General features: G+C 44.2%; 1 protein-coding gene across 1 annotated transcript in view; it reads right to left on the minus strand.

Moving 5' to 3' along the window:
* Positions 1-3519: 3519 nt before the first annotated feature.
* Positions 3520-26847, minus strand: part of LOC139266788 (meprin A subunit alpha-like) — a 75895-nt gene continuing 52567 nt past the window's right edge. The window contains exons 12-14 of the mRNA XM_070884381.1: positions 23088-23261; positions 6405-6597; positions 3520-3673 (exon numbers count right to left, since the gene is read on the minus strand). Coding sequence (XP_070740482.1) covers positions 3520-3673; positions 6405-6597; positions 23088-23261 — 521 coding nt within the window. The remainder of the gene's footprint in view (positions 3674-6404; positions 6598-23087; positions 23262-26847) is intronic.

The following is a 26847-nucleotide window of genomic DNA, read 5'->3' on the forward strand; positions in this document are numbered from 1 at the left end:
CTCCTCCTGCCTCGTCCAGACAGCCGCAGGCGACGAGGGGACAGAGTCTGAGCCTGGGCCTGAATCACAGAAGCTTTCCCTCCTATTTGTCCCAATTACTGCTGCTTCCCAGTGTAGCTATGGAGGAAGAGAGCATTGCAACAGGCTTCTCGCCCTCCATTCCAGGCCCTACTTAGTTCCTAGTACAGGTTTCGGTCTCTACCCAACATCATCATCATCATCATAGGCAGTCCCTTGTATCGAGGATGACTTGCTTCCACGCCAAAAAAGGATGAGTTCACAGGTATTTCAATGAAGGACCTAATATTCCAAGTCCTGAACTACATAGTGTAGGGTGGAAGATGCCTGTGTGTGGATTTTTTTAACGTGTGGTGGCCGTTGCACACCAGCCACCACACGGGCTTGACAGAGCTAGGTCTTGGTCCAATGGCAAGGATTAACCAAGACGACTGGAGACCTGCTCTGCTGCACAGACCTAGTGCACACACATATCACAGTGTGGGCTGGCCCATGCTGCCCATGGGCCCACGCATCTTCTGTGGGATTACGTCCCTCTACAATCTCTCACCGCTCCTTCACCCCGACCTCGCCGCTCTTGCTGTATCTGCCCACGCTCCAATCAGCGACCTGGACCTTGATGACGTCCCCCTTTGCTGCGGTCGCCCTCCTGCACCAGCCCGCGCTGTACCTTACATTGGTACACCGCCATGCTGCCCATGACCGCCGCTCGCCGCTCCTTTTATGGCTTCTGTTGCTCCTGCCCAGCTGCCTCACTTGGTACTGCAGCTGTGGTTTCGCTGCAGGGAGCCCACTAGAAAACTCTTCATCCAAACTTTCCAGCCTCTTTGGCAGCAGGCAGATGGGAGTAGATGTGTGAAATGCCTCAGATGCATCCTTAACCTACCGAAGGTTATGTTTTCAGACCTTTCTTTGACCCTACTAACATTGACAAGTTCAGCAGAGGAATCTGGGGCAGCCGCATCTCCGCACTTACACCAATGGGACTCAGAACCCTAGCTGAAGAGTGCGGAGGGCAATTTTAGCATCCCCTACAGCCACCCAAGATGAAATCAGATAATTCAACAAAGACCACAAGTAGAGCCTGGGATCTCCCTGGCTTGAATGGCCTAGTCTACACTGAATGATGCGTCTACCCACTGATAATGCATTTACATTTTAAAAAAAGCTCTATTTCAAGTCTGTTTGAACATGTCTTTATTTCAACATATTTTAAAGTACAGAATAATTTACATATTTTAAGATCAAGTGTTTAAATATCATTTAGTTCTGTGGAGGCTTCTACAACAAAAATCATTATATACTGCGCACACGCGCATATAAGATGAGAAGCTTTGTCCATTGTTTTCGGGGTTGAAGATTGAGTTGCTGGAGTCATGAGTCATTGCAATGGATGGCATTGCATGTCACTTGGGGCAAACACACTAGCCCAGATCTATCAATGTCTTACGGACTCACCAGCACTTTGCTTGCACTATTCTTTCTCTAACTCCCACTTTTCTGTTTGCCTGTCTCCAAATCTCTTATCGCTTAATGCCATTGCATTCTAAATTATATATCATTTAAATCCCTGGATTAGAAAGATTCCATTATTATTTATTAGTTGCAACATCCATTTTTTATAAGAATAGACTTTTAATTTCTCAACGCAGCCATGGTTTGAGCTGAAAGTAACCCTTCCCCCACCGGACATGTTGTTATTGTGTGGAGAGCATGCAGATATCAACAGCATGCAGAATAGTCAACATACATTAAATACAAATATCCCTTTCTCTAGGGAGCCATAGTGACTCGTGTTTCATCTTCTCAGTAACATTCTAACAGTTTCAGGCAGAACAAGACCTTTGGTCCATCTAGCCCACCTATCCACAGTGTTCCCTTGGAGCATTTCGAATCACATTTGTTTACAAGAACTTATCTAGTTCCTTCTTGAAAATCTTTAAGATTTATTGTTCCCTTGCCAGTAATCTGTTCCACATAATTCCCTTTGCATTGCCTTTCTCCATTTGTTGTCCTTAATTTGTAAATATCACCGATTGGAAGCAGAAATTAGTCTAGCACTGGAAAACTGCTGCAAAGCAGGCAGAGCACCTGAAATACGAGCCCCAAGATGACAGCCCAAGGCTCACCAGCTCAGATGTGCAGCCGGCCCACAGGTAGGGAGGGGGGGATGCGTGGGGGGGTGGCACGAGGTGAACAGGACTGAGGAGGCCGAGCCAGGCTGGCAGCAGACACAGTAGTGTTGTTGAGCTCCTCCTAGCTGGTTAGGCCGCAGTAGACCCGGAAAATCTGAGCAGAGCATGCGCGACACTTACTCCATCCAGTTTCTGCCGAATTTGGCAATGGGGTCCTAAGACAGGCATTAGGCCCCTGATTAGCATATTTACAAGGCCTAATGCCTGTTTCAGTCAGGCATCCTAGAAGTCACCGGCCTCCAATTTGGCAGTCGCCACATTTCTGGGGGGGGGGGGGAAATCAGGCGTGGGATTTTGCCGCCTGAAATTGCCCCCAAACACTCATTTGGTGCCCAGAAATTGGGTACGACACAAGTCAATTTCTCCCCCCTCGTGCTTAAATTCTGTATAGGGCAGAGAAGCTTGCTTGGATCCAATTTGTCCAAGTCTTTCATAATTTTAAACACTTCTATCGTATCTTCCCCTTTCAAGAGAAAAAAAATACCCGGGTAGTTAACCTTTCTTTAGACAGGGAAATTTCATTTTAATAGATGCTGAGTGTTTCACGCACTGAGAGAAACGAATGGCCTGAGACAGGAGATTGGAAGACAGGAAGCTGGTACAAGACAAGCACTGGAAAAGCAATTATATCAGTAGATCTAAGATTCTAATATTAAATATACCCATCAAAGACAATTTTTGAATGGATTCTTAAGGTCTCATTATTAAGTCATTCAACTATTTGAAGTTTTATCATCTACTACGCAGAGAAGGCTCTATAGCATGGTTAGTTATTTTTTTATCAGCAGAGCAGGTCTCGTGTCGTTCTGGATAACCCTTGCCACTGGATAAATGCCTAGCTCTGTCAAGCCCATGTGCTGGCTGATGTGCAAAGGTCACCACATGTTAAAAAAAAATCCATGCTCAGGCATCTTCCATCCCTTCAATTAGAGTTCAGGACTGGAACATCGGGTTCTTCATTGAAATATCTGTAAACTCGTTTGAAGGACCACCTATGACGATGAGTTATTTTATATAAGGGTCATAGATTTTATTTCAGGGAATAGTTCTGGTGGGAAAATAAGTGTCAGCTCACGCGTGGTCATCTTCTGCATGAGTATATTTGATCATTATTTCCATTAGAAGAAATAGTAATGTTTAATGTGATTAATCACAACACAGCCCAAATTTTATGGAATTATACACTCATAAATCTATGCTTCCCCAGGTAATTTTTGCAAAATATAAAAAGGTCTAAAAGGTTTGTAAATTATTGGTAAAGCAAATTTACGATCAACATGACATATATACGACGCTTTGTTCAGTTTTAATTTCGTGTTTTTACAATCATGCTAATAATAGCAATGGTCAGGGTTAGCACACCTGCAGTTATGCCAAGCATTAGCCCAAAGAGAGTACCATGAATCTGTGTTCCTTCACAACGCTCACCAAAATACAGGTGTGTTTGAGTCGAGGCGCATCTAAAATAAAACAAAGTTACAAAGTATTACAAAGGATTTCCAGCACAGAAACAGACCATTCGGGCCAACAGGTCCATGCCGGTGTTTATGCTCCACACAAGCCTCCTCCGATCTCTCTTCATCTAAACCATCATTTCTCCCTCATGTGCTTATCTAGCTTCCCCAATAAGAAATATTACTCTCCATTACCAAATTTAAATTCCCAGCTGCCGTGGTGGGATTGGATATCCTGTCGCCAGATCATTAGTCCAGGCCTCTGGATTACAAGCCCAGTAACATTATGCCACTGTACCATGTGTGAGAACATGTATGTAGATTATGCCTGGCATGATATCAACATCATAGACAGTCCCTCGAAACGAGGATGACTTGCTTCCACGCCGAAAAGGGAGGAGTTCACAAGTGTTTGAATGAAGGACCTAATATTCCGGATCCCGAACTACATCTTGAAGGGTGGAAGATGCCTGTGCGTGGATTTTTTTAATGTGTGGTGGCCATTGCACACCAGCCACCACACAGACTTGACAGAGCTAAGTCTTGGTCCAGTGGCAAGGATCAACCAAGACGACTGGAGACCAGCTCTGCTGCACGGACCTAGTGCGCACACATATCGGGGAGCGGGCGGGTAAGTGGAGCTGAGTCCACGGCCAGATCCTAATTCTTATGTTCTTATGTTCTTATATCGCAGTGTGGGCTGACCCGTGCTGCCCCTGGACCCTCGCCTCTTCTGGGCCCCGAACTCTCGCTTCTCCTGGGCCCCAATCACATTCCTCTACGAACTCTTGCCGCTCCTTTGTCCCGACCTCGTCACTCCTGCTGTAACTGTTTGCACTGCAACAGCACGTGCTGCTCTCTGCAGTGGTATGCCGCCGCACGCTGCTCTCTCTAATGGCCCCGGCCTGCCGATGTGTGTATCTCAGTGTTGGCGAGCATAGTGAGCAACCTTCTTTTCTGAGGTTATGATAACTTATTTTTGCTTATATTAATTTTCATGTCCTGCATCCCATTTGAACTTGATAATGAAGGGGGAAAGGGCTACGGTGATTACAAAGGTAGGCCTCATGATTAGGGTTATTGGGACAACTTTCCTCCTTTGTAGTTAAGCAAGAAGTAATGGCCTGGGCACAGCGTGTAGAAGTAGTTTGAGTGAGGAGGGTCACACACCGCTAAAGGAGCTTGTCTATTTTTTTGCCAGGTGCAACATCCCAGACGATTATTTAACACAGAAAAACAAAATAGGAAAATCTGCCCCAACATCTTTTGCCAGTTCCAAAACCTATACAGGTGCAGGATAATGTTAGATCAGGTACCGGACAATATTTGACTCCTGATACTTACTTTTAAAATTGCCCTCAAAGCTGTGGGCTTCCAATGATCAAATACAGTGTAGATTTATACCTTTGGAATGTATTGCTGGCTAGTGTGGTGTGTGCTGACTATCTACATACCTTCAAGAAGGAGGTGGGCTGGTTCTTGACTGGGGCAGAGTTCGTATCATATTGGCTTTACAGGTAACACTTGGTCCATGTGATCTCCAGGACTGGTTCGATTGCCTGAGGAGGACGGAAAGGATACTTTCCAGATAAATTTTTCCCTTAATGGCCACGGGGAGTTTGCCTCTCCCAGGAGATAACGTGGTTGCAGGAAGTGTCTAGTATTGATGCTCCAGTCGTAACAAGTGTGGGCAAGCTTGATGGACCAGCTGGTCTTTTCCTGCCAATCATTTTCATATGTTTGTATGTTCGTATATGATTGTGTATGGGTTGTAGATATCTGTTGCGGTTATTGTCCTTGGGGGAAGGAATCAGTGACAATGCTTTTTTTTGCAGTTTTGTGCCATCAAAGGGTTATATCTGGCAAATTTATTTCCTTAATGTTATGGCAGAAACAAAAAGATGCAAATCCAAAGATCCTGAACTCCCACTAAGGAGCCACACTCCCAAGAAGTGCAAATCAGAAATAGGGCTACAAAACCTCACCACTGGTTCTCCCTGTGAATTTATTCTTAGTTTAATTCAATCAGAATGTCTGTTGCCCAGAAATAATATCCACACCTGTAACATGAAGCTTAATATGTACTTGACTTGATTCAAGCTGTCGGCAAAGGGAGAAGTAAGTGTAAGGAAGTGGTACTCACAATACGGCCATTTGTAGTCCCTATTCCTTTCCCCCCACCATAAACTTGGTCCTCCATGCATTTCTAGGCTGACTGGCTATGGAATGAGACCAGAGCTACCACGTTACATCATTTCTTCTCTTTCTCTTGATATCCAATGAGAGAAGGCAAAAGGATGTGATTTGGAGGCTGGACTATTCCAATATCCACTGAGCAAGTAAAAGGTCTCCATTAAAACTATGGGATCAATGGGTCTATTAGTCCTGTAGTTTTCTTTTCTCCTCTATTTCTGTGAGGTAGTGCCTAGCCTCCACTCAGCAACAATGCAGAATATATGCAGAATCACTGGTACAGGCCCACGTCCCATCACCCTGCGGTGTAGCGTGTTCAAACATTAATGAGAATGGCTTCCAACAAGATACTGTTTGCAATTGTGGAAATGGACAAAAATTTCTAACAACAATTGAATAGTATAAACTGCAGAGGGCTGATGCTAGTGTGCATACTGAGGCAAGAAGGTGATTGGAGATGCAATCTAATCACACTAAATGTTGCACTAAACTGGAGTGAGATAACAACTATTTTGCTCTTTTACGTTCCGGAAACTTCACCTACTTGCAAGTTGCTTTCCCTTTTGTCATACCACACACTCCACCGTTCAGGCAAAATTCTGGATCACACCAATCTCTGAGGGGGCTCTGTGGCTGATGCTCTTGTGAGTATTCAGTATGTTCCACTGCTCGTCGATGCCTTTCATGAAAGCTTGGGGGATTAATTTGAACTTCTGTTTTAATCAGTGGAGTAAGATCTGTAAAAAAAAAGTTAAATTCAGTAAGTTGGTTGAACATTTTGATAATTTCCCCTCCATATTTTATCCCCTGCTCTCATGAGTTATCCTGAACTTTCATTCAACAGGCACTAGCCACTCTCCAACATCTCCTTCAAGTGGCAAATCGTCATGAGGGAGCCTGAACAGTGAAAGTCAACAGTTTGTGCGACAATGGTAGACATCACATTCAAACATTATTCTATCGTTAATCAACATATACATTAGCTAGCAAGAATCTATGGATAGCAATGAGGACAATGAACTGAATCTAATTTCTCCCTCCCCATCCCAGGCCAATGCCAAGGCCAACATTAGAGGTTTTAAAATTTGTGAGCAAATGTGTCCCTCCCCTCCATGGCATACAGAACATCAACATAATACAGCTAAGGAAATGCCAAACTTTCCAGCACTCCACACGCCCAAATTGTTCTATTTCTTGTTTTATTTCATTTACCTTTAACTGCATAGCCTAAAAGTTCTGTTTGTGATCTTACTGCATGAACATCTGACAAGTTCATAACATTCTTGTTATGTATGTATGTAGACCTTACCCAAATTTAAGACTTGCCACTAGGGGGCACACCTGTGGGAGAACTAAAGGTCACCTGTGCACCCTGGGGCAAGCAGGTATAAAAGGTGATTCACCATGCTGCTTCCTCACTCTGGATTCTGAATAAAGAGTCCAAGGTCATGACAGTTTGAGCTTGCGATATAGTCCTGTGAATTTATTCTGAACATAACAAATTGGCGACGAGTAACGGATCACAAACTTTCACATGGTAATGGCTGCCGTTGATATTCTTGAGAGATTTGTTGAGGGTGATGATTGGGAAGCCTTCATTGAGCGCCTCGACCGGTACTTTGTGGCCAACGAATTGGACAAGGCTGAGATGGCAGCCAAGTGCAGGGCGATTCTCCTCACCCTATGTGGGTCATCGGTATATGGCCTCCTAAAAAATTTGCTGGCACCGGTCAAACTAACGGACAAATCTTACGCAGAACTGTGTATGCTGGCTAAGTAACACCTCAAGCCAAAGGAGAGCATCCTGATGGCCAGGTACTGCTTTTACACGCACTGTCGCTCTGAGGGCCAGAACGTGGCAAGTTTTGTCGCCGACTTAAGACACCTTGCGAGGCAGTGCGACTTTGCAGATCCTTGGGGGAAATGTTACGGGACTTTTTCGTGCTTGGAATTGGCCACGAGTTCATCCTTCGCAAACTGCTGTCTGCCGAATCCCTATATCTGAGCAAGACCATTACGATAACACAAGCCTTCATATCCATGAGCGATAACACAAAACAGATATCTTCACAGAATTGAAGCTCACCGGCAAGCACCGTGCACAAAATAATGTTTGCAGCAGGCAGAATGGCACAGGGCAGGGCCTACCCGATTGCAGAGGCCAGACCTAGGCCTAGAGTGACTCAGAGTCTGCTGTGGGGCGTGAATGCGTATCCATTAGCACCATGTTGGCGTTGCGGGGACAGCCATAGAGCTCATCAATGTAGATTCAGGCCCTATGTGTGCAAGGGCTGTGGAACAATGGGGCACCTCCAGCGGATGTGCAAACGATCTCTGACTCACCATGTGGCAGAGTCAGGAGAGGCTGACTAATCCAGCGAGGATCACGATGAACGAGCAGGAGAGGCAACTGAACCTGAGGATGAAGAGGAAGTATATGGGATACACAGCTTCACCACCAAAAGCCCTCCGATAATGTTAAAAGTTGAACTTAACGGCACTCCAGTCTCCATGGAACTAGACACGGGGGCGAGTCAATCAGTTATCAGCCAGGTTTTCGAGAGGCTGTGGAGCGACGAAGCACAGCGACCCGAGCTGATCCTGATTCAGGCAAAGCTGTGCACCTACACCAAGGAACTGATACTAGTTATTGATAGTGCAGACATAAGAGTACTCCATGAAGGAGCAGTGCATGATTTACCACTGTGGATTGTTTCAGGTGATGGGTCAACGCTGCTTGGCAGGAGGTGGATGGGGAAGATTCGATGGAACTGGGAAGACCTCTGCGTAACTTCTCCGGCGAACGAGGCCTCCCCTTCTCAGAGGCTGAGCAAACCCGCACTTTCAGCTCAACCAGGCATCGAAGTGCAGATCCAGTTGCAGATCTCCGAGGTACAGACCGCTCATCACAACCACGAGGAGATAAAGTTCAACCGAGCAGCAGTACAGGCGCGGTAGCCACCACCCGAAGCCGACGACCCCTGCGCGACGATGGAAGAGGCTCCAGGTCGATCATGTGGCATGGGGCTCCGGCCGAAACGATCCGAATGCATATTCCTGACGCCAGAGGCAAAATACCTGGGGAGGAAGATCACGGCAGTTGGCATCACGGACACGGACGAGAGGGCACCCAGACTACGGGATGAGAAGGCGTCCAGACCACGGGACAAAGGTGCGTCCAGACCATGGGACGACAGTGCATCCAGGCCACGGGACGAGAGAGCGTCCAGACCACGGTGTGAGAGAGCGTCCAGACCACAGGATGAGAGAGCATCCAGACCATGGGAGGTCGTTATTAAGTCCTGACTTTAATGGACTGACTTACACAGACACATGCTGAAGTCAAGGTCACTCAGGACCTGCACCTTTAATTCACAGCTCTCCAGTCCCGCACTTGCCTGAGACATCCCTTTTTATACCTCAGTGGGACAGGTATGGAGTGTCTCCTGCAAGTGCACCCCTGGTGGTAAGGTATGCTTATTGTTACAGGTCATATCCAGTTACAGTCATGTATAGCATGGTAAGATACAGTTATATACAGTAATGTGAGATACATGACAGTCGCCGCAACGGAACGGAGGAATGTGTCACTCTGCAAGGAAGACGACTGGGTTTGGGGCAAAGGTAAAGGGGTGGCCGCGATGAAGGCCAGGAACCCACTACGCTCCAATAAATTGTGTGCACCATGTAACCCTTGCGAGCGGTCTTTCGCGGCCAATGAAGTACCATTGTATGGGGTCGGGGGTACCTTACAACAAGACAAAGTAACGGGCGAACACCAACCGGTTGTACATGTATCTGACAAAGTACTTGTAACAAGTGATATGTTATCACATGGGGTCGGGTATGTTGTACAACAAGCCAAAGTAGCGGGCGAACCCCAACCAGTTGTATATGTATCTAACAAAGTATTCGTAGCAAGTGAGATGTCACCGCATGGGGTCGGGAGTGTTGTGCAGCAAGCAAAAGTAGTGGGCGAGCCCAAACAATTGAACATGTATCAAATGAGTTAAACAAAGCAGCAGCCTGTGTTCACAGGACTAAAGAGACGTACCAAAGAGTGTCCCAATATGTGCTCGAGTCAGACAAGCTGCTCATCCCACAAGCTTGGGAGAGCAGAGGCACCATTATCAATGCATTGTTTCTAGACTGTCCAACATGGTCTATGCACTGTAACATGATCCGCCATGGGCCAGGCACTGAGAGCGACACTAATGCTCTCAGTTGGTCACCGTTGCCCACCACTGAGGTGGAAACGGCGCAGCCTGCAGACCCACTCGCGGTCGTGGAAGTGCTAGAAAGCGAGGGGTCAACCGTAACGGCCCCCCAGCTTAGGACCTGGACCAGCCAGGATCCCACGTTACCGCCTGCCAAAGTTGAACTGCTAGACGGGATGTGGCAACCTATCCATCACAGAGACAATAGACCCATCCTAACGTTGCAAAGCAAGGCAGGGCGGCTACACACAGTCAGTGGTCCAGGGCCCCCATACTACGGCCCAAGCTCCACGGGGACCACTAGGCCTCTCGCTACTACTGAAAGTCTCAAGGCCATTGCGGCCATCCTGGGCTTGCCAGACCTCAGGGTCAGCGACAATAGCCTGGAGCAGGCAGCCCAAACTACTAAACCTAGCACCACGCATGAAACGGTAGACTCCCTATAGAGACGGCTATTCTGGGTGCTATGCAGTCGCCAGACAGAATCACTCAGAACTGAGCCTTCCGTATGCCATCAGCAAAGAATGCACCATAATTGCACGGCCACCCCCCCCCCCATGTGACATCAGAATAAGTGATGTAGACCATGTTCAGGTCCCCAGTTGGGCCGCTAGCACCGCATTAGCCAAGCGAGGAATGGAGTGTATGTGATGAAAACAGAGCGTTTGATTGTGAAACCATGTTCCGGGGTAACGAGTAAAGCATTTGGACAAGATCAAACTGCGAACTACAGATAACCAGGAACCACTGTGAAAGGACCTAGCCCCCAGCGACCCACTAACATGACCAACTTCACCGTCAACCACGAGAATGAATCCACCATGTCAGCACTTCAACCCAGGTGATCGACCCGGGGGCGCCAGATCGCCTCAGCTTGCAAATAACTTGCACAATAAGACTTTGGGGCGGGGTGATGTTATGTATGTATGTAGACCTTACCCAAATGTAAGACTTGCCACTAGGGGGCACACCTGTGGGAGATCTAAGGGTCACCTGTGCACCCTGGGGCAAGCAGGTATAAAAGGTGATTCACCGTGCTGCTTCCCCACTCTGGAGTCTGAATAAAGAGACCAAGGTCACAACAGTTTGAGCTTGCAATATAGTCCTGTGAATTTATCCTGAACATAACAATTCCTCTGTCTGCTATTTTAATAAAGAAAGAATTTACCTTTATATAACGCCTTTCATGACCTCAAGGTGTCCCAAAGCCAATGACATACTTTTGAAGTGTAATCACTGTTGTAATGTAGGGAAACCCAGCAGCCAATTTGAGCAAAGTAAGCTCCCACAAACCACAATTAAATAAATGCTGGTTTAGGAATATTGGCCAGGACACTGGGACAACTCCCCTAATATTCTTTGAGTAGTGCCATGGGATCTTTTACATCCATGAGAGAACAGACGAGGCCTCAGTTTAACACCTCATCTGAAAGACGACACCTCTGACAGTACAGCAAAACCTCAGTATTGCACTAGAGTGTCAGACTGGGTTATGTGCTCAAGTCTCTGGAGTGCGACTTGAACTCACAACTTTCTGAATCAGAGGCATCTTGGAGAACCTAATTTGTTTATTTTAAATTAGTTAACACCTCCCTTACAACAACCACACAGAAACATGAGACATGATTAATAAATGATCTCATAGTAAAGGATCCTCCAGGAGTGAGTGACCATAACGTGGTTGAATTTCAAATTCAGTTGGAGAGTGAGAAAGTTGGATCTCAAACCAGTATCCTAGCTTAAATAAAGGAGACTATAAAGGTATGAAGGCTAAAGAGTTGGCTAAAGTGGACTGGTAAAGTAGATTAAAGTATGAGACGGTTGATGGGCAGTGGCAGACGTTTAAGGAGATATTTCATAACTCGCAACAAAAATATATCCCAATGAGAAGGAAAGACTGTAAGAGAAGGGATAACCCTCCATGGCTAACTAAGGAAATTAGGGATGGTATCAAATTGAAAACAGGGGCATACAATGTGGCCAAGACTAGTGGGAGGCCAGAGGATTGGGAAACTGTTAAAAGCCAACAAAGAACTTTTAAAAAGTTTACTTTTTAAAATGATAAAGAGAGGGAAGATAGATTATGAAAGTAAACTAGCACGGAATATAAAAACAAATAGTAAGAGTTTCTACAGGAACATAAAAAGGAAAAGAGTGGCTAAAGTAAATGTTGGTCCCCAAGAGGATGAGACTGGGGAATTAATAATGAAGAACAGAGACGCTGAACAAATATTTTGTACTGGTCTTCATGGTAGAAGACACGAAAAACATCCCAATAGTGGATAATCAAGGGGCTTATAAGGAGGGAGGAACTTAATACAATCACTATCACTAAAGAAGTAGTACTCGGTAAAATAATGGGACTAAAGGCGGACAAGTCCCCTGGACCTGATGGCTTACATCCTCGGATCTTAAAAGATGTGGCTGCAGAGATAGTGGATGCATTGGCTGTAATTTACCAAAATTCCCTGGATTCTGGGGCAGTCCCAGTGGATTAGAAAACCGCAAATGTAACGCCCCTATTTAAAAAAGGATGCCGACAAAAAGCAGGAAACTATAGACCAGTTAGCCTAACATCTGTCATTGGGAAAATACTGGAATCCATTATTAAGAAAGCAGTAGCGGGACATTTGGAAAAGCAGAGCACAGTCAGCATGGGTTTATGAAAGGAAAATCATGTTTGACAAATTTGCTAGTGTTCTTTGAGGACGTAATGAGTAGGGTGGATAAGTGGGAACCAGTGGATGTGGTGTATTGGGATTTCCAGAAGGCATTCGATAAGGTGCCACATAAAAGGTTACTGCAGAAGATAAAAGTTCAGGGGGTTGGAGTATTAATATATTAGCATGTGTAGAGGATTGGCTAACTAACAGAAAACAGAGAGTCGGGATAAATGGGTAATTTTCCGGTTGGCAAACAGTAACTATTGGGGTGCCGCAGGGATCGGTGCTGGGGCCTCAACTATTTACAATCTATATTAATGACTTGGATGAAGGGACCGAGTGTAATGTAGCCAAGTTTGCTGATGATACAAAGATGGGTGGAAAAGCAAATTGTGAGGAGGACACAACAAATCTGCAAAAGGATAGAGACAGGGTAAGTGAGTGGTTAAAAAATTGGCAGATGGAGTGTAATGTGGGAAAATGTGAGGTTAGGCAGAAAAAATAGAAAAGCAAATTATAATTTAAATGGAGAAAAATTGCAAAGAGTTGCAGTACAGAGGGATCCGGGGGTCCTTGTGCATGAAACACAAAAAGTGAATGCGAGTACAGCAAGTAATCAGGAAGGCAAATGGAATGTTGGCCTTTAATGTAAGGGGGATAGAGTATAAAAGCAGAGAAGTCCTGCTACAACTGTTCAGGGTATTGGTGAGGCCACACCTAGAATACTGCGTACAGTTTTGGTCTCCGTATTTAAGGAAGGATATACTTGCATTGGAGGCTGTTCAGAGAAGGTTCACTCGGTTGCTTCTGGAGATGAGAGGGTTGACATCTGAAGATAGGTTGAGCCTATACTCATTGGAGATCAGAAGAATGAGGACTGATCTTATCGAAACATAAGATAATGAGGGGGCTCGACAAGGTGGATGCAGAGAGGATATTTCCATTCATAGGGAAACTAAAATTAGGGGACATAGTCACAGAATAAGGGGCCGCCCATTTAAAACTGAGATGAGGAGGAATTTCTTCTCTCAGAGGGTTGTAAATCTATGGAATTCTCTGCCACAGAGAGCTGTGGAGGCTGGGTCATTGCATAAATTTAAGGCGGAGATAGACAGATTTTTGAGCGATAAGGGAATAAAGGGTTATGGGGAGTGGGCAGGGAAGTGGAGCTGAATCCATGATCAGATCAGCCATGATCTTACTAAATGGTGGAGCAGGCTCGAGGGGCTAGGTGGCCTACTCCTACTCCTATTTCTTATGTTCTTATAACACCGTTCATTACACTTATACTTGCACACAGACTTTCTATGTGCTATTATTACACTAGAAGTTGCAGTTATTAGAAATCAAAACAGAGCGGCACCCTCTAGAGGAGATCTGGAATCTGTACGAACAAGTCAAGCAACAGCGTGTCCCATTAACCAATCAGATTGAAGAATCCTTACTGAGGAATGCAGAGTCTAAACTAGGAAGTGTAAATTGAATATTTAATTCAATGTAAAATCGTGTACAGATAGCAAAGTAAAGAGAGGGAAAGAAAGATGGGATTGAGAGAGATATAAAAGAGACAGAATGAAAAAGAAAATTAAAAAATCTCCAACAATAATTAAAATCTGAAGAAATGAGACTTCATACTCGTAAAAATGAATTTTCAGTGCCAGAGAGGTTGCATGGCAGTAATTAAGACTTACCATGCCGTTAAAAAAAAATTACTTACACTTGAATGGACAATCCCAGACATTTTTCCGAACGTGTTAGTGGGTATCTATCATAGAAGTACCCCAACTTCACACTCTTTCATGTATTTCAATGTCGCATCTTTCAGCAAGATACTGGTATAGCGCTGCTTTTGGAGGAGTAGGGCATCTTGGACAGCAACGTCCTGATTTCCATGTTGAACTGTGAATGTGTGGACATAGGAAGGTGCTGTCCAATTTACTCACTAACAGCTGTGAGCGCTGATTGCCTCGCCATTACTTTTACTGCAAAATCCGGGCCATTACTAGCACATTAAGTTTCCATACATTAATATCGCAGATGGTAATTTGGAGACTTTTAAAAATATTATCATATGTCAGAATCAGAATTTACAAGACTGAAAAATCCTTACTTATTTTGCTGACAGCTTCTTTACCCATCAGTAATTAAAATCCAGAACAAACAAGTTTCAGCAGTGTGGCATGCTATGGTGGGAATTTGTTGATGCCATTCACTATAAAGCATTCTCAATTTATATCCTTTGCCAAAAAGTGGTTTTACTGGCAATAGTGCATTATAACAAAAGTCCTCTTCATAAGACTTTATGCGCTAGATTTTATTTGCAAGCCTTTGTTTTGTCTCTGCCATACACTCAACGATTTGGTAAGTGAAATTTGTGTTCACCTTTATCCTTTGATTGTTATCAGTATTCTAGTTTTCAAAGTAGTGTAGTTCAAAATTGCAACTTTTTACATGCAATGCTTTTGCTTCAGTTACAAACAATGTTTTTCTTTTTTCCTTCCAGTTTTCCTCCCATCTCTCCTGACAAGTGCTGACTCTTGCTGGAGTACGGTTCCATGGGCAGAGGTTGGACTCCAGTACCTTGCAAAAATTGCTGTTGTTCGCTTTAAAGTTTTATAGTTGAAGATTATCTGAACTTTACAAGGGTAATTAGGTGATTAAACTAACAGGTTGGATTTTTTTTCACTAAGCATGTTAGTTAATTAATGATAGCTTAGCACAGCATAGATTTCATCCTCAGCAAAACGTCTGCCAACCAATGCTAATTAGGCAGAAAATTCCAGAGTCCAATACTTCAAGGAGAATTTAAGAAGCTTCTATGACGTCAATTGTATCTCTGGAATGCTCTGGAATCCTGCTGAAGCACAGCACTTCAAAAGTACTCAATTGGGATGTCCTGAGGTTGTGAAAAGCGCTAGATAAATGCAAGTCTTTCCAACACCCCTCTGGAACTTCTTCCCCACACTTCCTTCTGATCCCATTCCTTCTTCAAATCTCACCCCTGCTGTGTTTTCACTATCCCTTCTGATCTTCCCCTCTCTGACCCCGAATGATCAGTCCGCAGCAAAGGCCTGAGCTTCATTCCCTTATGCCCCCATCTCAATGAATTTTGAGCTTGGCACGATGCTGAGCTCTTTTTCCACCGCCTTCGCCTCCGTGCCCACTTCTTCAACCAGGAGTCTTCCCTCTGCACAGCTGACCCTTTCTCCCGTTTTCAGAATTCTCACTCCACCTGGACCACTCCCTCTGGCCTCTTACCCTCTCTGGACCTCTTCATTGCAAACTGCCGACGGGACATCGGCCGTCTCAATTTCTCTGCTCCCCTCACTCACTCCAACCTACCTTGCTCTGAACTTGCAGCACTCTGCTCGCTCAGATCCAATCCCAACCTTGTCATCAAACCTGCTGACAAGGTAAACGCTGTTGTTGTTTGGTGAACAGACCTCTACCTTGCAGAGGCTGATCGCCAACTCTCTGACACCTCCTCCTACCTCGCCCTGGACCATGACCCCACTACTGAACATCAAGCCATAATTTCCCAGACCGTCACTGACCTCATCACCTCTGGAGATCTTCCCTCCACAGCCACCAAGCTCATAGTTCCCCAACCCCGCACAGCCCACTTCTACCTCCTTCCCAAGATCCACAAACAGGACTGCCCTGGTAGATCCATCGTTTCAGCCTGTTCTTGCCCCACAGAACTTATTTCTTCCTATCTCAACTCTACTTTTTCTCCCCTTCTCCATTCTCTTCCCACCTACATCCGTGACTCCTCCGATGCCCTCCATCACTTTAACAGTTTCCAGTTTCCCGGCCCCAATCGTCTCCTTTTCACCATGGACGTCCAATCCCTCTACACTTCCATGCCCCACTAGGATGGCCTGAGGACGTTCCGCTTCTTCCTCGAGAAGAGGCCCAAACAGTCCCTAGCCACCATCACCCTCCCCCGCCTGGCTGAACTTGTTCTCACATTGAGTAACTTCTCATTTAACTCCACTCACTTCCTCTAAATTAAAGGTGTTGCTATGAGAACTGCATGGGTCCTAGCTATGCTGCCTTTTCGTGGGATATGTGGAATATTCTTTGTTACAGTCCTACTCGGGTCCGCTCTCTCACCTCCTTTTCCGGTACATTGATGACTGTATCGGTGCCGTTTCCTGCTCTTGCCCTGAACTTGAAAATTTCATTCACTTCGCATCCAATTTCCACCATTCCCTCACCTTAACATGGTCCATCTCTGACTCTTCCCTTCCTCGACTTCTCTGTCTCCATCTCTGGGGATAGGCTTTCGACCAGTATCCACTATAAGCCCACTGACTCAGACAGCTACCTGGACTATACTTCCTCCCACCCCGCATCCTGTAAGGACTTGATTCCATTCTCCCAGTTTCTCCGTCTCCATCGCATCTGCTCTGACGACCTTTCACACTAGTGCCTTTGACATGTCTTCCTTTTTCCTCAACAGAGGATTCCCCTCCATCGTGGTTAACATGACCCTCAACTGTGTCCGTTCTATTTCCCATACCTCTGCTCTCACCCCTTACCCTCCCTCTCAGAACCATGACAGGGTTCCCCTTGTCCTCACCTTTCACCTCACCACCCTCCATGTTCAATGGATCATCCTTCACCATTTCCGCCACCTCCAGCATGATCCCATCACCAATCACATCTTGCCCTCCCCTCCCCTCTCAGTATTCGGAAGTGACAGCTCCCTCCGCAACATCCTGGTCCATTTCCCAATCACCCCAGCACCCCCTCCCCTTCCCATGGCACCTTTCCGTACAAGCGCAGGAGATGCAACACCTGCCCTTTTACCTCCTCCCTTACCACTATCCAGGGCCCCAAATACTCCTTCCAGGTGAAACAGCGATTTACGTACTTCTTTTAATTTAGTCCACTGTATTCGCTGCTCATGATGTAGTCTCCTCTACATTGGGGAGACCAAGAATAGATTGGGTGACCGCTTTGCGGAGCAGCTCCGTTCAGTCCGCAAGTGTGACCCTGAGCTTCCGGTCGCTTGTCACTTTAATTCTCCACTCCACTCCCACTCTGACCTCTCTGTCCTCAGTCTCCTACACTGTTCCAATGAAGCTCAACGCAAGCTTGAGGAACAGCACCTCATCTTTTGTTTAGTCATCTTACAGCCTTCTGGACTCAACATTGAATTCAACAATTTCAGAGCGTAACCGCTGCCAATCTTTGGTTCCCTTTCCCCCCCCCCCCACCACCCACCCGCCACCCCCCCCCACCCCCCCCCCCCGCCAACCCAACCGAGCTTGTTTCTTTCTTTTTTTCTTCTTGTCTCTAATGGCAGCTGATCATTATCCCGCCATTCACACCTTATTTTGCCGAATGTTTTTCTAACTCCCGGCATTACCATTTGATTTTGGACCATCATCCCTTTTTGTTTCTCCAATCTCGCCTGTCTTCCAACCTGTCACAGACCTTCCCTTTTGTTCTTTCTTCCCCTCCCCCCTTCAGTGCTTGTTGAGAATCCATTCTTTCCGAACACTCTCCAGTTCTGACGAAGGGTCATTGACCCGAAACGTTAACTCTGCTTTCACTCCACAGATGCTGCCTGACCCGCTGAGATTTCCAGCATTTTCTGTTTTTTTTCCCCCAAGTCTTTCGCTGTTTAGATTCTTGGCAAAGAGAGCAGCTCACTGTTTTGGCAGCCCCACCCCAATTATTTGCTGACAGTGGTTATCCAACAAACAAATAGCGCTCACTATGCTCCTTGTTCACTTATGGATATCCCAGTTATCCGCTAAGTCACAAGCAGGATATAGCAAGATTTATTAAATTATGTTCATTGTCACACAGTTATTCTGCACTTTGAGTCACTGCTAAACAGTTTCAGCTTCACACTGACATGAAAGGGTTGATTTGGTGATTATGGACTCCCGACTGAAGACTGGAACGTCAGGACCCTCATGGACAACTCCAACAGTGACAGGCCGGACTGCCGCACCGCCATAGTTGCCCGGGAACTTAGACGCTTCGATGAGTGAGACCCAGCGGGCAGGAGAAGGCCAGCTCAAGGAACAAGGTAGAGGTTACACCTTCTTCTGGAAAGGCAAACCACAGGAAGAATGCTGCCTCCACGGAGTCGGTTTCGCTATCAAGAACGAGATGGTCGACCGCCTCAGAGCAGTGGCGTAACTACGCCAATGCAGCGGCATTGTGGCCCTCGACTGAAGGGAGCCCTTGAACCTTAGGATTTTTTATTCAAACTTTTCATTTTACAGGATTTTCTGTCCTATTTCGCTTTTGTTCGGTTCAATTTCGCCTAAATATTTCCTTATCTTAAAAACTAATTATTTAATTAAAAAATTCTGTTCAATTTCGCTTTTGTTCGGTACAATTTTGCCGCAAAAATTCCCTAACATCTAAAAACAAATTATTTCATAATTTTTTTCGATTCAATTTTGATAAAAATTTAAATAACTATATAATTTGAATAGTAACATGATAATAAGTAACATTTTAATTAATGTGGCTTCTGTTTAAACACATCCTAATATTTATTTTCATGTTGCGGTAATATCCACCACAATCCCCTGATGTTATAGCTCTAAAGCCTTCTTCCATCTTGGTTAAGAGGGACTCTTCACTATTGGTACCCTTTGACAATTTTTCAACTATTCCTGTTGTCAGGTATCTTTTTATATTTCCTACTGTACTGCAAGATAATCCCTCGTATGCTGCAATTTCAGAAACTTTCTTTCCATCGTTATGATTTTTTATTATTGTTTCTCATCGTTCATTAGTTATTTTTTCATAATTTTGACGAGTTGTTGGAGTTGAATGTTGATTTGTTTCAGTGTTCATTTTTAGAGTAAGTGAAATTGAACCGAACAAAAGTGAAATTGAAACAAATTTTTTAATTAAAGAATTAGTTTTTAAAATAAGAAAATATTTCGGCGAAATTGAACCAAACAAAAGTGAAATAGGACCGAAAACCCTATAATATATTTTTTGTAAAAATAAATTTTAAACTATTTTCTTTCAAATGGAAAATTTAATGCAACAGTTGTTAATTAATAAAAGTCTATGCTCTACATTTTATTTATAAAAATACAATTTCGAACATCTGTATTTAAATTATATCTAAATAAAGTTATTTTATATGTTTGCATTGGGGCCCACATCCTCTAGTTACTCCACTGCCTCAGAGATTCCCCCTGTCTCATGATTCTCCGTCTCACAGAAACAAAGAAAATAGGTGCAGGAGTAGGCCATCCAGCCCTTCGAGCCTGCACCACCATTCAATAAGATCATGGCTGATCATCCCTTCAGTACCCGTTCCTGCTTTCTCTCCATACCCTTTGATTCCTTTAGCCACAAGGGCCATATCTATCTCCCTCTTGAATATATCCAATGAACTGGCATCAACAACTCTCTGCGGTAGGGAATTCCATAGGTTAACAACTCTCTCAGTGAAGAAGTTCCTCCTCAACTCAGTCCTAAATGGCTTACCCCTTATCCTAAGACTATGTCCCCTGGTTTTGGACTTCCCCAACATCGGAAACATTATTCCTGCATCGAGCCTGTCCAGTCCCGTCAGAATTTTAGATGTTTCTATGAGATCCCCTCTCATCCTTCTAAACTCCAGTGAATACAGGCCCAGTCGATCCAGTCTCTCCTCATATGTCAGTCCTGCCATGCCAGGAATCAGTCTGGTGAACCTTCGCTGCACTCCCTCAATAGCAAGAACATCCTTTCTCAGATTAGGAGACCAAAACTGAACACAATATTCCAGGTGGGGCCTCACCAAGGCCCTGTACAATTGCAGTAAGACTTCCCTGCTCCTATACTCAAATCCCCTTGCTATGAAGGCCAACATACCATTTGCCTTCTTCACCGCCTGCTGTACCTGCATGCCAACCTTCAATGACTGATGAATCATGACACCCAGGTCTCGCTGCACCTCCCCTTTTCCGAATCTGCCGCCATTCAGATAATATTCTGCCCTCGTGTTTTTGCCCCCAAAGTGGATAACCTCACATTTATCCACATTATACTGCATCTGCCATGTATTTGCCCACTCACCTAACCTGTCCAAATCATTCTGCAGCCTCTTAGCGTCCTCCTCACAGCTCACACCGCCACCCAGTTTAGTGCCATCTGCAAACTTGGAGATATTACACTGAATTCCATCATCCAAATCATTAATATATATTGTAAGAGCTGGGGTCCCAGCACTGAGCCCTGCGGCACTCCACTAGTCACTGCCTGCCATTCTGAAAAGGACCCGTTAATCCCGACTCTCTGCTTATTGTCTGCCAACCTGGTCTCTATCCACATCAGTACATTACCTCCAATACCATGTGCTTTGATTTTGCACACCAATCTCTTGTGTGGGACCTTGTCAAAAGCCTATTGAAAGTCTAAATACACCACATCCACTGGTTCTCCCTTGTCCACTCTACTAGTTACATTCTCAAAAAATTCTAGAAGATTTGTCAAGCATGATTTCTCCATCATAAATTCATGCTGACTTGGACCAATCCTGTCACTGCTTTCCAAATGTGCTGCTATTTCATCCTTAATGATTATTGACTCCAACATTTTCCCCACTACTGATATCAGGCTAACTGGTCTATAATTACCCGTTTTCTCTCTCCCTCCTTTTTTAAAAAGTAGTGTTACATTAGCAACCCTCCAGTCCATAGGAACTGATCCAGAGTCGATAGACTGTTGGAAAATGATCACCAATGCATCCACTATTTCTAGGGCCACTTCCTTAAGTACTCTGGGATGTAGACTATCAGGCCCTGGGGATTTATCGGCCTTCAATCCCGTCAATTTCCCTAATACAATTTCCCGCCGAAAAAAGGATATCCTTCAGTTCCTCCTTCTTACTAGATCTTTGGACCCCTAGTACATCCGTAAGGTTATTTGTGTCTTCCTTTGTGAAGACAGAACCAAAGTACTTATTCAATTGGTCTGTCATTTCTTTGTTCCCCATTGTAAATGAATCCGACTACAAGGGACCTACGTTTGTCTTCACTAATCTTCACTCATCCTATCCCAGAACCAATGTGCCACAGTCATTGTTCAGTCACCTAAGAACTCATTTTTAGAGTGGAAGCAGGTCTTCCTCGATTTCAAGGGACTGCCTATGATGATGATGGACTCCCGACAGGCTGCAGCACTCGCAGTAAGCACATCTTGAGGAATCTGCAAAAATGCAAACCATAATTCTTTGTCTATTAAAATTAAAATGAATGGACAAAAAGCCACATGATGTCCTGGGCTGTCCCATGGGATCGCTTCACCACAGAATCACCCCTGAAGTATGCGGTGTCAATCAGGTGTGAAGTCTTCTGAAGTGCTCTTAGGAAAGAGGTGCAAGGCTATCTCCAGTAGTTCATCTCACACCACTTCAGCATCACAGTAGCTGCATCACAACTGTAGACAGCACAAAGCAAAGAAAAAAATAAATCTTCCTAAGCAGACCATTTCAAAACTTCATTCTGAATCTCTTTATTGTTAAGAGACAAATGAGACAGTTGCTTCTCTCTTAACATCTCCTAAAATTTAACTGGTAATGCACAGAGCTCTGTTTTTCCCAGTCAAAAAGAGTCATGTGGAGTCGGTAGTACCGCTCGGGTCTGCTGGTTCCACATCACTCTAAGCAGTGTATTATCTGTAAGGTAACAACTCCCTTATAACACTTTGTAGGTGTTTGACAAAGTAGTACATTTAGCTCAACATGTATGAAGTAGTATTTAAAGAAGAACTATTCACTCACACATTTGCCTCACAAGTTCATGAGAGGAGTTGCTGATAGTCCAGAGAATTATGTTAAATCATTGTGTATTTTCTTTTTAATACTACATCATAAATAGTGGGTACATTTTGCAAGGATCTGTGTCTGCCATAAAGCCTTGCTCATCAGGACAGTGGATCAGAGAATCGGGTGTCGATGTCAGCGCACCCAATTTGCGATGTTTCAGATTTTCCAGCCATGCGTTTTAATGAAACAATTCTCTAATCCATACTTCTACCCAGCAATACTCTTCATCTTACAAAATGCACCCAAATTCATCCCTCGTAGGTGTGCATTTATTTGAAATAGGAGCTCTTGCGGTGCTCTCCTCGTAGCTATCACTGGAATCATCATGTTGTTTAAAAGCATTTATTAGTTTCACATTTATCTAATTTCTCAGCAAGTATCTTGACAACTAATCTCTAAACAGCTTCATGTCAAAGTAGTTGTCATCTACTGTTAATACTGAAGACATGGGCAGAAATAAGCATTTCTAAACCAGACCATGTAGTCTGTGCAGAAAAATTAGCAACTACAAGCACTAGAAAATAAGGGAAGAAAATTTACTGTACCCTCAAACTCAACAAAAATAATGAGGTCGCCATTTTTTAAGAAACTTCTGCGTTGAAGCTGCCTGTGTGATATGAACATTGACCAACCCCAGGAACGGCTCCGATAACAGTTGCAAGTAGAATCATAGGTTCCAGTGAGCATAGGTTTGTCCCAGAGGAAGGTGTCATTTTTGTCTGTAATTAAATTCATACAGCTTTAGTCATATCAAATGATTACCATACTACCCTAAGCACAAAACATAAAATTAAAATCCTGAGTGCAGGAAATCTGAAATAAAAATAGAAATTGTCAAATAACTTAGTGGTGCGACATTCTTCATCTTAACCATTCATCTGGGTTTTGCACTATTCCAAAAAATTAAGACTAAATAAAGCATTAGATTAAAGAAATGCTGGATTGTTGAAGTCTTAAGTAATTGTTACTTATACTATAGTAGAGAACAGAGATATACACATTGCGACATATGGATTCAAACATGGTATTGCACTATTGGCAGTATATTGTGATGTTTTCTTCACAGCCCATTGAAGAGAAAGCTGCAGGCCAAATTAATGAGGGTTTTCTTTTGAGGAAAAATATAGTTAAGAATACATCATCAGCATAATATTTAAATTCAATTCAACATCATCCACAGGGCACAATTCTATATTCTTGTATTGTCACTGTGTAATTATATTGTCACCTGATTAAAAAATATATACTATCGAAGAGTTTTACAGAGGGTTTGTTGTTCGATAGATGATATACAAGACATGTTATTTTCCTACATCAAACAGCCAATAAAAGTTTGTAAGAGTCATATGGTACCATATGGTTCTATGATCATAAGGAACTATGGGAATAGGAAAAGTCCATTTAGCCCAAATAGGGTAACTACCTGTTCAATTAGCTGACTTGGGAGTGACCTTCAAACAATTCTAATAATAAACAAGCAGGCAACAATGGGACAATGTTTCAAGTTCACACTCCCTTCGAGGAGTCTGGATGAAAAATCGTAGTCAATTAGAAACATAGAAAATAGATGCAGGAGTAGGCCATTCGGCCCTTCGAGCCTGCACCACCATTCAATAAGATCATGGCTGATCAGTCCATCAGTACCCCTTTCCTGCTTTCTCTCCATACCCCTTGATCCCTTTAGCCGTAAGGGCCATATCTAACTCCCTCTTGAATATATTCAATGAACTGGCATCAACAACTCTCTATAGCAGGGAATTCCACAGGTTAACAACTCTCTGAGTGAAGAAGTTTCTCCTCATCTCACTCCTAAATGGCCTACCCTTTATCCTAAGACTGTGTCCCCTGGTTCTGGACTTCCCCACCATTGGGAACATTCTACCCGCATCTAACCTGTCCCGTCCCGTCAGAATCTTATATGTTTCTATGAGATCCCCTCTCATCCTTCTAAACTCCAATGTATAAAGGCCCAGTTGATCCAGTCACTCCACATATGTCAGTCCTGTCATCCCGGGAATCAGTCTGATGAACCTTCGCTGCACTCCCTCAATAGCAAGAATGTCCTTTCTCAGCTTAGGAGACCAAAACTGAACACAATATTCCAGGTGAGGCCTCACCAAGGCCTTGTACATCTGCAGTAAGAGCTCCCTGCTCCTATACTCAAATCCCCTAGCTATGAAGGCCAACATACCATTTGCCTTCTTCACCGCCTGCTGTACCTGTATGCCAACTTTCAATGACTGATGAACCATGACACCCGGGTCTCGTTGCACCTCCCCTTTTCCTAATCTGCCGCCATTCAGATAATATTCCGTCTTCGTGTTTTTGCCACCAAAGTGGATAATCTCACATTTATCCACATTATACTGCATCTGCCATGCATTTGCCCACTCACCTGTCCAAGTCACCCTGCAGCCTCCTAGCGTCCCCCTCACAGCTCACACCACCACTCAGTTTAGTGTCATCTGTAAACTTGGAGATATTACACTCAATTCCTTCATCCAAATCATTGATGTATATTGTAAAGAGCTGGTGTCCCAGCACTGAGCCCTGCGGCACTCCACTAGTCACTGCCTGCATTCTGAAAAGGACCCGTTTATCCCGACTCTCTGCTTCCTGTCTGCCAACTAGTTCTCTATCCACGTCAGTATATTACCCCCAATACCACGTGCTTTGATTTTGCACACCAATCTCTTGTGTGGGACCTTGTCAAAAGCCTTTTGAAAGTCCAAATACACCACATCCACTGGTTCTCCCTTGTCCACTCTACTAGTTACATTCTCAAAAAATTCCAAAAGATTTGTCAAGCATGATTTCCCCATCATAAATCCATGCTGACTTGGACCGATCCTGTCATTGCTTTCCAAATGCGCTGCTATTTCATCCTTAATAATTGATTCCAACATTTTCCCCACTACTGATGTCAGGCTAACCGGTCTATAATTACACGCTTTCTCTCTCTCTCCCTTTTTAAAAAGCGGTGTTACATTAGCTACCCTCCAGTCCATAGGAACTGATCCAAAGTCGATAGACTGTTGGAAAATGATCACCAATGCATCCACTATTTCTAGGGCCACTTCCTTAAGTACTCTGAGATGCAGACTATCAGGCCCTGGGGATTTATCGGTCTTCAATCCCATCAATTTCCCTTACACAATTTCCCTCCTAATAAGGATATCCTTCAGTTCCTCCTTCTCACTGGACCCTCGGTCCTCTAGTACTTCCGGAAGGTTAATTGTGTCTTCCTGCATGAAGACAGAACTAAAGTATTTGTTCAATTGGTCTGCCATTTCTTTGTTCCCAATTATAAATTCAGCTGAATCTGACTGCAAGGGACCTACGTTTGTCTTCACTAATCTTTTTCTCTTCACATATCTATAGAAGCTTTTGCAATCAGTTTTTATATTCCCTGGCAAGTTTCTTCTCATACTCTATTTTCCCCCTCTTAATTCAACCCTTTGTCCTCTTCTACTGAATTCTAAATTTCTCCCAGTCCTCAGGTTTGTTGCTTTTTCTGGCCAATTTATATGCCTCTTCCTTGGATTTAACACTATCCTTAATTTCCCTTGTTAGCCACGGTTGAGCCACCTTCCCCGTTTTATTTTTACTACAGACAGGGATGTACAATTGCTGAAGTTTATCCATGTGATCGTTAAATGTTTGCCATTGCCTATCCACCGTCAACCCTTTAAGTATCATTTGTCAGTCTATTCTAGCCAATTCACGCCAGAAACCATCGAAGTTACCTTTCCTTAAGTTCAGGACCCTAGTTTCTTAATTAACTGTGTCACTCTCCATCTTAATAAAGAATTCTACCATGTTATGGTCACTCTTCTCCAAGGGGCCTCGCACAACAAGATTGCTAATTAGTCCTTTCTCTTTACACATCACCCAGTCTAGGATGGCCAGCTCTCTAGTTGGTTCCTCGACATATTGGTCCAGAAAACCATCCCTAATACACTCCAGGAAATCCTCCTCCACCGCATTACTACCAGTTTGGTTAGCCCAATCAATATGTAGATTAAAGTCACCCATGATAACTGCTGTACCTTTATTGAATGCATCCCTAATTTCTTGTTTGATGCTGTCCCCAATCTTACTACTACTGTTTGGTGGTCTGTACACAACTCCCACTAGCGTTTTCTGCCCCTTGGTATTCCGTAGCTCCACCCATACCGATTCCACATAATCCAAGCTAATGTCTTTTCTTACTATTGCACTCATTTCCTCTTTAACCAGCAATGCCACCCCGCCTCCTCTTCCTTTCTGTCTATCCTTCCTAAATGTTGAATACCCCTGGATGTT

The sequence above is a fragment of the Pristiophorus japonicus genome, chromosome 7 (genome assembly GCF_044704955.1).
Source record: "Pristiophorus japonicus isolate sPriJap1 chromosome 7, sPriJap1.hap1, whole genome shotgun sequence".
Taxonomy (NCBI): domain Eukaryota; kingdom Metazoa; phylum Chordata; class Chondrichthyes; family Pristiophoridae; genus Pristiophorus; species Pristiophorus japonicus.